Genomic DNA, 15,801 nt, shown 5'->3' with positions numbered 1-15,801 from the left:
CAATGAATTCCAGAGTTCCAATCACTTCCATGGCTGCAGGTGTGTAAAGTTTGGTGAGGAGAAACTTGACCGACCTGCACACTGGTCCTGACCTCAGCCTTCCTGAATACCTTGGGGAAGAATTAGAGCAGAGGCTGCAATCCTGGTTTTCTCATCTAGTTATAAATACACTCCTCAAACCTTGTGGAAGATGTTTGCTGAATAGTTAAAGTTGCTATTGCTGGCAATGCTGGGTCCATCAACAAATCGGACCTCATTGATAAAGAAAAGGATGTCATCAAAGTTCATGTAAATGTAAAAGTAGACAAATACGTTTGGCAATATAGTGTATGTGCATGGAGTTATGCACCAGATTATAATACCTGCATAGGACAACATGGTTCTTGGTGCACAACACTGTACAAAGAATGTCCGACCTGCATTGTATCAAACTGTTTACAAAATGAAGTCCTGATTGTGTTTCCCTTTCCACATAAAGGTTAAAACTGATGGCTGGGACACAGAAACCTCCCTTATAATTTTAATCAGCTTGGCTCAGTGCAATAATCAATAAAAATTATAAACCTACTTGCTTAAAGTCTTTAATGTGCTCTACATGCAAGCCTGATGTGATCTTTGTGAATATATATATATATTTTATGCTAGATATAAATAAATGTACTGATTGTCTGAAGAGCAGATGTTCAAATATTAAAACCTTTTCCCTTCAAACTATGTTCTTCAAAATATGTTCCCATCAAAATATATTTCCTTCAAAACGTGCGCACTGTTCCTCAATCCAAAAACCTACTGACATATGCAGGAAGGAGAAAAGGCTATGAGTTGCGTAATAGAGTGAGAACCCCTGGTGTGTCCAAGAAGGTATTCCAAAACATATCTTAACTTGAAAAATTGGGATTAAAACTGGGGCTAGTGGTGAGATATAAATATGTTCTCCCTAAGCTTTCAATATAACATTACTATAATATTGCAAAATAGGAAAATCCATATGTTAAACATGACAGTTATGATGAGAATATGGAGCAGAAAAGGGTTTAAAACACAGTCAAAAAAGATTGACAAAGTTGACATATGTGACAGTTTTGTAATCTGATGTGGCGTTGAGAGGGTTTATCAAAAAGAATATATTTTTATTAGCGCATAAAACTTCTGATCTAGATTATTTTTCTCTAAATGAATCTAAAAAGTTTAACACTTAAAACCTTAATATATCTTATGAAAAAATAACTATTTTAACTATTTTAAAGTGACAAAATATGTTCAGGGTATTGAGCTATTAAACTGTTAAATTTCATTTTAAAACCAACACAAAGGTTTTAAAAAGAGAGCCAAATATTTGTGGATATTGCAGCTGTGTTAGCTTTACATCTCATGTTACCTGCACACTTTTTTTTTCAGACAGAAGCATTAAAAACAAAAAGCACATCAAATCATGAGTAACGGCTGATATTATACACCACACATTTAACCATAAAGTAAGCTATCTCTTCAGAACAGCAACTGAGAGCTTTTAATGACCCATGCTGTTATAGCAGTATGAGATCAGGTGTAGAAAATGGACATTGATCTATATGAAATTGCAGCAGATTATTTTATTGATTGACTGTCCTGTCCAGCACAGCAAGAACAGACTTCATGCTGATCGTTTTGTCCTCCAACCACAGCCTCTCTGTAATGCTAGTTTAATATTTCCTCTATTGGCTGGTTGTTCTAGCATTTCTGTGTCTCTCTTTCTCCCCCACTGATGACAGGTCTGTGCCCTGTCAGTATCACTGGCAGGCTGTTGGACCAGTTGATGCTGCCAGTGCTGTTAATCGTTACTATTAGGCTACCGTGGGCAGGTAAGCAGCACAGTTACTGGAAAAGAACCAAATGTCTTATAATAAGCCATGTTATGCACCAGAGTAAGAGTAATGTTATACTTATAAAGTAGAATTTACTACATACAAACATCTGCTGATGTTTACAATATGTTTTTACCTATTTTATCAACAGAAAAATCTCGACCAAAAAGTTTTTAGAAGAAAGACACATTTAAGGTTTTGCTTTGAAATTAAACACTTCTGAATCCCAAACCTTTTTATTTAACTGACAGTAAAAACAGTGGTGGTTATGACTTAACCACTAATAGTTACAATAGGATACCTACCTCAGTTTTTATTGTTGTTGTCTGTTTTATATACTCTTACATATCTCTATACTACTGTTGCCCAATAACATGAAAATAAAGTCTGATTTGGTGCCGAAAAGATGTAATAAAGACAATGAGTTTTCTGTTGTTGCAGGCCACTACGTGGCTGTAGATAACCAAGTATTTGCCATCTGTGAGATTAACAAAAATGTATGCAAACTACCACAGGTCACATGAGTTACTCTCGGATTATTCGTAATCACATTGAATAACTGTCACAAAAAGGAAAGAACAGAAAGGAATTTCAACTTTTCAGAACCAGCATAGTTGACTACCTCTAATTGTAACCCCGCATTTCAGAAGTGCAAGGAAACAACATTGACTAATGGGACTGACTCATATCAATACAGATAGCAAAATTTCATATATTAGATACAACCAGTTTTTAAATCTGATGTAAATATTGTGTTTACATCAGACTGTTCCTTTATACACTTTACAAATAACTGGCTGCCTCTCGGACTATAAGCAATCCTTCTCAAATTAATTTGTTTGCCATTGTTTGCCAGAATTAAAGCAAAATCATTAGCAAATCACTGCAAAAATTCTTTCCCAAGTTGTTATTAATAATTTTGTTATAGCCTGTAGCAGTGGCTACAGAGCTAATGCTAATTTTCAGGTAAAATTGTGATTTAAATTTTTTACAGGTTTATGTCTATTTTGTTAATATTGCAGTATAAAAGTTTTGGTTTAAAAGTGGACAAATCTGAATATTTCTTTTAATTATTAGAAATACAAATGACAGTATTGGGCACAGCCATAGGAGGGAACACTTCATCCTCCGGCACCTGGACTCCACAGGAACCTACGCCAGGATCCTGTTTGTGGATTTCAGCTCTGCCTTCAACACCATCGTCCCAGTTCTGCTACAGGAGAAGCTCTCCCAGCTGAGTGTGCCCGACTCCACCTGCAGGTGGATCACTGACTTCCTGTCTGACAGGAAGCAGCGCGTGAGGCTGGGGAAGCACGTCTCTGACTCCCTGACCATCAGCACCGGTTCCCCCCAAGGCTGTGTTCTCTCTCCTCTGCTCTTCTCCCTGTACACCAACAGCTGCACCTCCAGTCACCAGTCTGTCAAGCTTCTGAAGTTTGCGGACGACACCACCCTGATCGGACTCATCTCTGATGGTGACGAGTCCGCATACAGATGGGAGGTGGACCATCTGTTGGACTGGTGCAGCCAGAACAACCTTGAGCTCAACGCTCTAAAGACAGTGGAGATGGTTGTGAACTTCAGGCAGAACCCAGCCCCACCTGCCCCCATCACCCTCTGTGACTCCACAATTGACACTGTGGAATCTTTCCGCTTCCTGGGAACCATCATCTCCCAGGATCTCAAGTGGGAGCCAAACATCAGCTCCCTCATCAAGAAAGCCCAGCAGAGGATGTTCTTCCTGCGGCAGCTGAAGAAATTCAACCTGCCAAAGACTATGATGGTGCACTTCTACACAGCCATCATTGAGTCCATCCTCACCTCCTCCATCACCATCTGGTACGCCGCTGCTACAGCCAAGGATAAGGGCAGGCTGCAGCGTGTCATTCGGTCTGCTGAGAAGGTGATTGGCTGCAGTCTACTGTCGCTCCAGGAACTGTACACCTCCAGGACCCTGAAGCGGGCCGGGAAGATTCTGGCTGATCCCTCCCACCCCGGTCACAGACTCTTTGAGACTCTCCCCTCTGGCAGGAGGCTGCGGTCCATCCGGACCAAAACCTCACGCCACAAGAACAGTTTTTTCCCATCTGCCACCAGCCTGGTTAACAAAGCCCGGAAACCACCCTGACATTCTCCCTTTCCCCCACACCCCCCCTTTTTTTGCTGACAGGACACCTGTAACCTGTAACTCTATGCGTTACATTAACGCTCAGCTTGGACTCCTGCTTACTTGCACAATGATCACCTGCACTGTTGTATTGCTCTTGCATCTTATACTGCTCTATATTTACTCTCACTCACTTAAAACTGTGCACTTATATTTATATTATATTGTAGATATGTTTGTACTGTTTAATTTGTATTTTATTGCACCGACTACGCCAAAACAAATTCCTTGTATGTCCAAAACCGTACTTGGCAATAAAGCTTTTCTGATTCTGATTCTGATTCTGAAGGTGGGAACTACACACAAACAACAAAAGAGGTTGGTGAATCCCACAATGCACAGCATTAACTATTTTGATGACTTTTTTAATAATTGCTTTTGGCACTTATTTATTGTTATTTATAGTTAAACCAAACCTGTTGCACAACAATAGCTTATGAGAAGGGTAGGCATTTACTGGCTTACGCTTCAATCTTCACCCTTTTTTGGATTCTTTGTTTATTTACTGTAATCTGGGATTCTGTAAATTTATTAACTTTTTTTTTGCTTTTATTAATTACCATCATTATTGTTTGATCTAGCACTTTATGATTTTCCCTAGTCAAAAATTGATAAAAAAATAACTAAATTAAGTTACTGAGGAACACTTTTAGCAAATTTGTCATAAGGTCAAATTATTTTCCACTTACAATGAGTCAGTATAGTCATCTTCCTTAAAATGTAATGCTGATATAAGCTCGGCGGAGTGGGTCAATGCTTAAAAACATCATGTGAACAGGTCAGCCATGCTGTGTTTGGGATATTTCAACATTCTCCTGGCATGCTCATTACTTGAGTGGTTTCCTGCATTGTAAAGGTATCTAAGGTTTCTAGGATTTCCTTCTTTCACCTTCGGAACATTGCCAGAATTAGAAATATCCTATCCAGGAGTGACGCTGAAAAACTAGTCCATGCATTTGTTACTTCAAGGCTGGACTATTGTAATTCTTTACTATCAGGATGTCCACAAAATGCAGTTAAAAGCCTTCAGCTGATTCAAAATGCTGCAGCAAGAGATCTGATGAAAATTAAAAAGAGAGATCATATTTCTCCTATTTTAACTTCCCTTCATTGGCTCCCTGTTAAATCCAGAATAGAATTTAAAATTCTCCTTCACACATATAACGCCCTTAATGATCTAGCTCCATCATACATCAGAGATCTGATGGTTCCATACGTTCCTAACAGAGCACTTTGTTCTCAGACTGCAGGTTTACTGGTGGTTCCTAGAGTCTCTAGAAGTAGAATGGGAGGCAAATCCTTTAGTTATCAGGCTCCTCTCCTGTGGAACCAGCTCCCAGTTTTAGTCCGTGAGGCAGACACCCTGTCTACTTTTAAGGCTAGGCTTAAAACTTTCCTTTTTGATAAAGCTTATAGTTAGAGTGGCTTAGGCTATCTTCCTTATTTTTTACCTCTGCCTTCCTCCCTCCACATTGGATGGAGTAGGAGGGAGTTAGGTTTAGCTTAAATCGGCTCAGTTATGGTTGAGGTACAAACACACCCTCCATTTCTGCTACCTGTATGACCCCTTCTCTTTTCCAATGGTAATAATCAGTCTGACAGAGAGAGGTATCCCAATCCTTGTGGTTTTTAGTATAACAATGGCCATCATTGGGCTCTAGATGAACAAACTTTATCCGTTTATTATTTTACTTAGTGCCCCTACACATGGCCCGTTCTGGGGTGACTGGGCTCTGGCACTTGGTGGTTTGGTCTGGCCTCCCTGGCGGCCCCGCTCCGTTCCGGACCCTTTGTGGGGTGCCTTGAGACAACATTGTTGTAAATAAGCGCTATATAAATAAACTGAATCTCTCTGTAGTTATGCTGCTATAGGCTTAGGCTGCTGGAGGACATAATGACCACTTTCACCCTCTTTGCTACATTCTCACACTACTCTCCAATTTTGCATTATTTGCTGTTATTTGAGCTTTTAACTTTATGTTCTCTCTCTTTTCTCTTCCTAGAAGCTACACTCTGTGTCTACCTGTGACACCTTTCTGGAGAGGGGAATCGTCCAAGCTTCTGCTGGCAACAACTTAATGCTCACCCTCTACTGATGATCCACATAACCCTGTCTTTCAGTGTTTAACCCTTTTTCTCTCCTAGACATGGCAATTGAGTGAGCTTAACTGTAACTAACTGTATGTGCTCTCTTTCAGACTCTAACCTTGAAAACTGGCTCAAAGTTTATCTGTTCTTTCTTTCTAGATGAAACAACTAAAGGAGCTACATCCACTAACATTTACTTTTCCTTCCCATGGAAAGTACTCCTGGATCAGTGCTTCTGTGTTCTATTTATGTCTCTGCTCTGTTCTCTCAAACCCCCAGTCGGTCGTGGCAGATGGCCACTCACACTGAGCCTGGTTCTGCTGGAGGTTTCTTCCTGTTAAAAGGGAGTTTTTCCTCTCCACTGTCGCTACATGCATGCTCAGTATGAGGGATTGCTGCAAAGTCAACACCAGTGACTAACCACTGTCGCTACATGCTCATCCAGGAGAAGTGACTGCTACAAATCTCTGACTTGATGCAATCTGCTGGGTTTCCTTAGATTGAAAAACTTTTTTATCCAATTTGAATAAATAACTGAATCTGACTGCACTGTTCAATGGTTAGGATTAATTGGAATGTATGTACCTGACTTTTGTGAAGTGCCTTGAGACAACATGTGTTGTGAATTGGCGCTATATAAATAAACTGAATTTAATTTAATTTAACTGCTCAGTATGAAGGTGTATTCTTTTTAAAAGTGCACACCAACTGAGCACAATCAGGATTTAAAGCACTAACTTTTCTAAAAAATTTTTAAAAAAGCTAGTCTGAATCTGTGCATAAGCCTTGTCTTTATGAACATGCACCTGCTTTGGTAGTGTATATATTTGGCTCTCCTGAACATTGCCAGTGTAGCCTAAAACTGCCTACATGTAAATATCCATCCATCCATCCTCCCACTACATAGTTATCTTTGGGCAAGGCACCCATAAGACCTTGCCTGGAGCTGCAGGTCCCCTGGGAGTTCCTCTAGTTGGATATAAATAGAAGGTGTGCTGGCCAGCCCATAAATATATGAAGCTCAAGTAGAATGATGACATCTCCTGTCTGGTCCACACCCCTCGCAGGCCACACAAACACCCCAAAATAGCTATACGGTCCCAACAAAAGACCTAATTACGGCTTATCAAAGTGTAACTTGATGTAAAACTGAAGTGGAACAGTAATTTGGTGTTCTGAAATTGGTGGTCAGGGCTGTCGACAGGTGTGTACGTCACTTCCTTTTAAAACTGAAAGGAGGCCTTCATGTCAACCATATATGTTTTTTTAAAGAAGTATCACACTTAATGTGCACATAAATATATATAATTCAAAAAATATTGTATATCATATATACAGGTAGTAACATCAGCTAATTTTTAGCAACACCTCTCCATGTTCTTTCCAGTAAGCAGCAAACGGCATGCCATGTTAAAAGACAACCAGCAACATTTGATAAACAGACAATTGTAAAAATTGATTTTGGCAAGTGCTTCACTGCGGATTGCACATTGTCATTTAGCGGTGTAAACAAAGCACTGGGCTCTCAACAGATGAAAAGATGATATGCTGTGAAATTGAAAACTATCCATAACAGAGGGAACCTGACAAGCATGAAAGAATTTTCAACACACTCTCTCTCATCAATCTGTGATCCAAAAACAAACATCCAACAACATATTAAATGGCAGGAAAGGAAATATTATAATGTGGCTGATTTCCAAATGAAGTGTGTTTAAAGCCCAAAAAAGTGAAGGGAATTCATGGCTATAAGTCACTGGTCAAATACTTAATCTCTATTCACAGGTATACATCTTAGTGTCCTGTCAACATATCTGCAAGTAATTTCAACCACTAATAATATCACCAGACGGCCATTATACCATTACTTGTGAAAGGAGGCCATGAAGTGTTCGGGCTCTTTGGTGTTCTGCTGTGCATTGAATTTTAATTATTTCCTAAATTAGCATATTAAGGGGGGATCTCAATGATAAATTGAAGTGGGCAGGTTTTGTAGTTTGTCAGAATACTTTTCTTCTATCTTAGATTAAGAATCAATAAAAGAATCAATTTATTTTTTCACATTAAATGTGAAATAATATTATTCATATATATACAGGAGAGAGATCCCTGGGCTTGTCTCTACATACTGCAACTGGGCCAGAAACCCGTCTTTATTTAGGGAGATGAAAAAGGACAGATGTTTATATAACCAGAGTAACACTAATATATACATATATATATTTTATTTTTTATTTTTTTTATTTTTTTTCATACTGCTGCAGAGCCTTTAGTCAGCGTAAATAAAGGGTTTAGAAACAGAAAACTTAATTTCTCTATGATTAATAAAGGCCCAGATGATTTCTATCAGGAATCAAATACAAACAGCAGCACTCAAATCACAGCTTACCTTGCAACGAAATTTACCCACACAGATCAAATTCAGTGAAAAGCTTAAAACATGCATTTTTAATACAGTAGTCAACAGCAATACGCAAATGAGGCAATATTCACAGTTGGGTTTTTAAATAAACATTTTTATTGAAAAATATTGCAGCGAAGCTTGCTAAAGCATCAAAATGTGTAGTAAACATATCCAACCAATTCATACACTTCAAAATACTCAAAGTCAAAATTCCAAAGATTTGTTTAGGTACAGATTTGTGTAGTGTGCTTTGTAAAAGCAAGGGGGACTCCCTGGTTCTGCTTGGGGACTTCAACGCTCACGTTGACAATGACAGTGAGACCTGGAGGGTTGTGGTTGGGAGGAATTGCCTTCCTGTTCTGAACCCGAGTGGTGTTTTGTTATTGTACTTCTGTGCTCATCATGGATTGTCCATAACTAACACCATGTTCAAGCATAAGGGTGTCCGTATGTGCTATTGGCACCAGGAAACCCTAGGCCGCAGTTCGATGATCGACTTTGTCGTCATGTCATCTGATCTGCGGCCGCATGTCTTGGACACTCGGGTGAAGAGGGGAGCGGACTACTTGGTGGTGAGCTGGTCCCGATGGTGGGGGAGGATGCCGGTCAGACCTGGCAGACCCCAATGGATCTTGAAGGTCTGCTGGGAACCCCTGGCGGAGTCTCCCGTAAGCCGGAGCTTCAACTCCCACTTCCGGGAGAGCTTTAAACACGTTCTGGGGGAGGTGGGGGACATTGAGACCAAGTGGGCCATATTCCGTGCCTCCATTGCCAAGGCGGGTTACCGGAGCTGTGGTCGCAAGGTTGTTGGTGCCTGTCGTGGTGGCAATCTTCGAACCCGCTGGTGGACACCGGCGGTGTGGGATGCTGTCAGGCTGAAGGAGTCCTATCGGGTCTTTTTGGCCTGTGGGACTCCAGAAGCAGCTGATAGGTACCGGCGGTCCAAGCGGCATGCAGCTCGGGTGGTTGTTGAGGCAAAAACTCTGGCGTGGGAGGAGTTTGGAGAGGCCATGTAAAACGACTTCCGTACGGCTTTGAAGCAATTCTGGTCCACCATCCGGCACCTCACAAACTCTGCACAGTTTACAGTGGCGAGGGTGTGCTGCTGAGGGTGGATGAGATTCGCCCGGAGTTTCTTAAGGCTCTGGATGTTGTAGGGTTGTGTTTGCTAATGCGACTCTGCAGCATCGTGTGGACATCAGGGGCAGTTCCACTGGATTGGCAGACCGGGGTGGTGGTTCCCCTATTAAAAAAGGGGACCGTAGCGTGTATTCCTACTTTAGGGGAGTCACACTCTTAAGCATGCCTGGCAAGGTCTATTCAGGGGTTCAGAAGGGGAGGGTCCATTGGATAGTCGAGCCTCGGATTCAGAAAGAGCAGTGTGGTTTTCATTCTGGCCGTGGAGCACTGGACAAGCTCTACACCCCCCGCAGGGTCCTGGAGGAGTTCAAGTATCTTGGGGTCTTGTTCACAAATGAGGGAAAAATGGAGTGTGAGATCGATAGATGGATTGGTGCTGCGTCAGCAGTGATCCAGGCGCTGTACCAGTCTGTCGTGGTGAAGAGAGAGCTGAGTCAAAAAGCGAAGCTCTCGATTACCGGTTGATCTACGTTTCTACCCTCATCTATGGTCATGAGCTTTGGGTCATGACCGAAAGAATGAGATCACGGATACAAGCAGCCAAATGAGTTTCCTCCGCAGGATGTCTGGGCTCTCCCTTAGAGATAGGGTAAGAAACTTGGTCATCCGGGAGGGAATCAGAGTAAAGCCGTTGCTTCTCCACATCGAGAGGAGCCAGTTGAGGTGGCTCGGGCATCTGGTTAGGATGCCTCCTGGACGCCTCCCTGGTGAGGAGTTCCGGGCATGTCCCACCGGGAGGAGGGCCAGAGGAAGATGCCTTGGCATTCCCCCGGACGAGCTGGCCCAAGTGGCTGGGGAGAGGGAAGTCTGGGTCTCTCTGCTTAGGCTGCTGCCCCAGCAACCCGACACCAGATAAGCAAAAGACCATGGATGGATGGATGGATGTTTTGGTACAACTGAAAACCTGCCAAGGTCATCCACTTGAAGCAGGCAGGTTAAGCAAGGAGAGCAATTATCAGAGACACAGCCAAGATGCCCATGAGGACTCTGGAGAAGGTGTGAGAATCCGTCAGCAGGATAACCATTAGTCCCTTCCCCAAACTTGACCTCTCAGCAGCAACAAGAAGACTACTGTTGAAAGGAAATCATAAAAAATCCTGTTGGCAGTTTAAAACAAGCCATGTGGGGCACAGCAAACAAGTGGAAGAAGGTGCTCTGCTCAGAACAGACAAAAGTATAGTTTACCTACATGCAAAATGCTTTTTATGTCAAAAAATACCTTCTTCTTGCAAGGCAACAGTGCTACAAACTACACAACTGTGCAGCCATTGTAAATATGTCATCACAAAATGCCCGGCTTATTTTCAGAACATTAACAATAAATTATCTGTTTAAGTTTTTTTTTATAATTTCTAAAGTTTAAATGTAGAACATTCTGCATATTAAAGATTGAGCACCTCAGACAAGTGAATGATGATTAAAAAGTTAAAGATGTATTTAATAAAAACACATCTTCTTCGTGACTTTAAAGACTAACAAAAAGCCAGACAACCTTGCATCCTCACACAGAACACAGTCATGTTTGAATAGCTTTTTAACCTGAAAGGCAAAAATCTAAGAAATATATTCCCCAGTCTTTTATGTAGCACATTTCTTTGACTTGTCAGAAAGTTTCCTGAGTTTAGGAGAAATCGTAAGAAAAAAAACAGAAATTTTATATATACATAGTAAAGATATAACACAGTGATAAACTGTATAAAAAAGAAGAGGTTTTTGCTTTGAAAGTTATGGTAAAAAAAAGAACTGTGGAGGTGAATTGTCATGTTCTCCATGCTTAAAAAAGGGGTTCTCCAGTGTTCATTTTTTTCAACATTATACAGAATTAAGATCAGCCATTTTACTCTTAAAACTTCCATCTCAAAAAGACTATTCAACCACTTTCTGTATTTCTGGACAAAGGAGGAGCAGCTAAAACAGAAAATAAAATGGAATGAGCATACAAACTTTACAAAGGCAGCCCCCCCAGCTGACCAGCAATATAATAAATGGTTACTTTCGCAGAGCTGACCACAGCACCTCCATGCTCCTCCAAGTTCAAATCAATAAAAATAAAACACCAGCGACAAAAGCAAACTTTTGCATGAAAATAAACAACCTCCCCAATACGTTTACTGTTCCATGAGAATCAGCGTTATTCTACCACAGTTTATTAAACTAGATGATATGACAGGGAGTAGCAGCGATTAGGTTTTGCTGTAAAGATAACTGGAGTGAAAATAAACTGGCAAAATACTGGAATCAGTAAGAATGTTCCACATGTATCCTAAAAACTGATCATACAAATATATAAACCTGCATGTGCATGTCGGCGAAGTGAAAGGTGCACAGGTAACACTTTGAGGCAGATCTGGCTTCGCTGGTTGATTGATTTTCTTTGACTTCATGCTTATTGTGAATATCTCCTTCATCTAGTGATGGTTATAGCTGTACTCAGCTATATTCGGCTTTGTAAGAACAAGCTTTAATCAGACATCTGCCTAAATCAATGCAAACATTTATTTAATTATTTATTTATTCATTCATTCATTCATTCAAATCTAGGGCAGTTGTTTGACGCAGATTACTAACTGGATCTTATCTGCAAAAATTAAATAATAAATGATGGAACAGACAAACAAATGAATGTTTGAGCTCTGTTAGAAGTTTGGAACTAAACATTATCACCTGGTTTAGCTCTGATTGAAAACAAACAAAAATAATTCTGCAAAACAGATGCAACATTACAGTCATCACCATCATCGCTGACTTAACAAGGCTGGCAAACTGGTAAATAGTGATGTAAAGAGGAGCAGATCTGTTAGTGGGGAGCACAGGCTTGTTCAGCCTTGAGTGAGTAGAGCTTTGTTAATAACTGTCTGCAGTCCCTGTTGGGCGCAGGTGACGGATATGTTGTTCAGTCAGGAGGCACACAAGCAAGAAGCAAAAAGTGATTGGTTTTTATTGTTCTTCCAGCAGCCAACAATTTGACCATTTTGTCTGTGAAATCCCCAATCTCTGCAGTTCAGCTTGTCTTTGTTAGAAAGTACGGATCCGAAACCCCTGAATTTTGCTGCTCTGTGATAGAGTTGGGATCTGTCCCCAGCCTACAGACTTAACACGGTCTATACTGTAGCCGAGCAAGTAAAACATGTGTTTCAGATGTTTTTCTAAAAGTAAGTGAGAAAAGCTTTTCAACAGCTTTGAAGCTGTAAAAATCCAACACAATATTGTTCCCGCAATTTGTAAAATGACAAAAAAAAGTAACAGAAAAAAACTGTGCTAATACATGTAAATGTTCTGGACTTGGATGGGTTCTGGTATCAATGTAAACCATGGCTTCAAAACATATATTTTTAAAACCTCTAAAGTTTTCATCATACAGTACCAATAGTTCAAAGTCATGGTGTTGAAACCATGTCTCAGTTCAAAATTCACAAAAATAACTAAATGTTACAGAAAACATTATTGTAGATGTTAAGTTATATGTTGTATTATTCTGGGCAGTAGTAGTAATACTGGTTGTTTTTTCTGTTTTAAATAAAATTTATTATGTATTGTTATTTTAAATGTTTTCATAAATATGGTGGTACTGTAAAACTGTGGTATTTTAATTGAAGGATATTGTACCCCAAGAGTCTTATACATGCACAAGCCTAAAATCAGAGAAGGCCCAAGGAATAAGTAAACTGAGCAGCAGGCCAGCTGGGTCCCCCATGAGGCAAACGATTTATCACACAGAAGATCTCAAAAATTTCAATTCTTAGTTACTTTTTTTCCAGGAATCCATAAACCTTTACTGCATGGATTTATCCATAGCTACTTTTAGGATATTTCAAATTCTTGCAACCTTAAAAGTGAACTGTATTCAGGATTTAAAAAACCTTACAAATGTAACTTTTATTATGTGATTATACAAAAAGCAACTAGTCACATTTTATGCACCTTGCAACTGCAACCTCATCAACAAGTAAATAACAGTTCTTTCATTTCTTTCCTGATAAAACATCATGACTGCAAAACCCAAATTAATAATTTAATACAATTTTCCAAAATTTATTTACAGGGATATTTTTAAGAAATAATGTAAAATGGAATGGGGGCCACAAATTAAATTCTGCTTAGGGCCCCATAAACCTTAGGTCTGGCTCTGCCGAAAACCTACATCAAATTATTGCCTTCTGTTTTGAAAACTCTGTTTTGAGTTTTAGCTTTTTATTTTCCAACTGAGCCGCATTACTTTCTGTGGTGGACAGCGACTACAATTGTGCCACTTGAGGTCCCGTACCAGTCAATATGAAGGACTAAACTACAACTGTAAGCAGACATGAGTTCAATCATTCAATCTGCGGCAGTGAAAAACACACAGTGAGGCTGTTATGTAGCAGCTGTCTAAGAGAACAGGGAGTAGCATCGCTCTTATTGAACACAGAGAACAATAAAATATAACCTGGGGGGCAGATCCCACAGTGCTCTCTCCACACAATCAATAGAACTATTTTAAACCTTTCTGATACAGCTGTATGGCAGGTGGGGGTACATGTGCAGGAACACACAAAGACAAGCAAGTGGTTTTTTTATACTTTATGAAAAATTAATGTAGTGGTTTCTACTTTACATATATAAATTTTTAACCTCAGATGCACATAAATCAATTCTCTGTAAACAAACTGATTATTAGTCCATTAAAATTTACTTTTGAATTAATGCTGGAAAAGGGACACATTAAAGTCTGCTCTCATTCACTAAAAAAGACTTACACAGGTTTGATCTTTTGGCAGTCCCATCAATGTGTCTGGGCATGTGTGAGTAATGCATAATGTTTAATAAAGGTTATTCCATCTGAATTACAAAAACAAAAGGGTGAAGGTTTTTTTCACTTCCTTTTAAAGGATCAAGAAATAACTAAAGGTAATCTATGGAATTGAGGATTGTGATCATGTCTGCATTCAAATAAAAAAATTGCCATGATAGATTTATCTGCAGACTACCAAAAGTGAGCAACAATAAATTTAAACTGACTAGACAGCCTGTAAATTGTTTTAATAGTTTTAATAGTATATAAAAACGATTGCAATATTTAATTCAGATATGAAACAATGCATTGACATCTTCTTTAACTGATATTGTGAGCATTTGCAATGACTGTGTTGAAGGAGTTTTGTGATGACTTTCTTTAACTGCCAGTGGAGATTGCATCATGAGGTTCATTTTCTGCCCAGCAATGAATTCTTAATATCCACTTTCAAATACTATCTACTTTAAAACAGTGGTTCAATTGAACCGTACAACCAAAATGCAATAGGACAGAAACTAACCCAGGTGGCCCAGAGTGGTGCGCTGTCTTACCTTGATTGCAGCGGCTGAAATGACTGATCGTAATTCCAAGAAAGAGTGAAACGAAGAATCTGTTTCCAAAACTCATGTCTGCGGCAGCATTCACCAGCGGCTTTACTTTTCGTTGTTAGAACAGCGATGAAGGACTCTGGGTCCTTTAGATCCACGGGTTCTGGTCCTTATAGTTGATCCCGTGCGGAGCGAATGGCCGTGCGGCGTAACAAGAGGTGGTTCATCCTCATTACCTGGCGGCTGCCGCAGCTCGGCGCTGATGGGGATCTTTTGGATAAAGTCCCGAAAATATTTAAACTGAACTCAGATCATCTGAGCAGGTTAAAAACACTTGTCAAATAAAAACTTTGTACATTCTATACGGACGTCACTTCCCTCTTTAGTGTTTCGAAATGACAACCAAAACGCAGTTAAATGCACGCAGAGTCGTGACAGACTGGAGACACAGTGTGTTTGGCACGGCAGCGCGCCGCGGACTGCCAGCTCCGGCTGCAGCTCCAGCTCGGTCCGCTGCTGCAGAGAGATGGTGGAAGGTGAACGGAGGAATGATTGGGATGCAACGGAACAGCAGCAACAACGGAGGCAATGCTGGGCGACAGCGCGCATCTGTGCATGATGCTCGGCACTAGAGGGGGTTAGTTGACAAGGCAATGGCATGTGTGTCTGTGTGTGCGCGTTTGAATTATTGCTTCTGATGCAGGGCTTCCTGAAGACTGCTAAATGTTAAGCATGATCCCCCACTTTAAAGTTTAATATAATAATTCATGATTGCATAGTATGTAAGATATTATTTAGGTTGGTAAATATAAAGCTGGTAAGAAGTTCTTGGAGTA

At 40.2% G+C, this 15,801-nt stretch overlaps 1 protein-coding gene across 1 annotated transcript in view; it reads right to left on the bottom strand.

Moving 5' to 3' along the window:
• The window catches only part of LOC124871493 (ephrin type-A receptor 6-like), a 286,960-nt gene extending 271,394 nt beyond the window's left edge, over positions 1-15,566 (bottom strand). Inside the window, exon 1 of the mRNA XM_047370840.1 lies at positions 14,969-15,566. Within this exon, the coding sequence (XP_047226796.1) occupies positions 14,969-15,044 (76 nt within the window). The 5' untranslated portion in view covers positions 15,045-15,566. The remainder of the gene's footprint in view (positions 1-14,968) is intronic.
• Between the last annotated feature and the right edge of the window lie 235 nt (positions 15,567-15,801).

Source organism: Girardinichthys multiradiatus, chromosome 7, assembly GCF_021462225.1.
Source record: "Girardinichthys multiradiatus isolate DD_20200921_A chromosome 7, DD_fGirMul_XY1, whole genome shotgun sequence".
Lineage (NCBI taxonomy): Eukaryota > Metazoa > Chordata > Actinopteri > Cyprinodontiformes > Goodeidae > Girardinichthys > Girardinichthys multiradiatus.
This window is presented reverse-complemented; position numbering and strand designations above follow the sequence as displayed.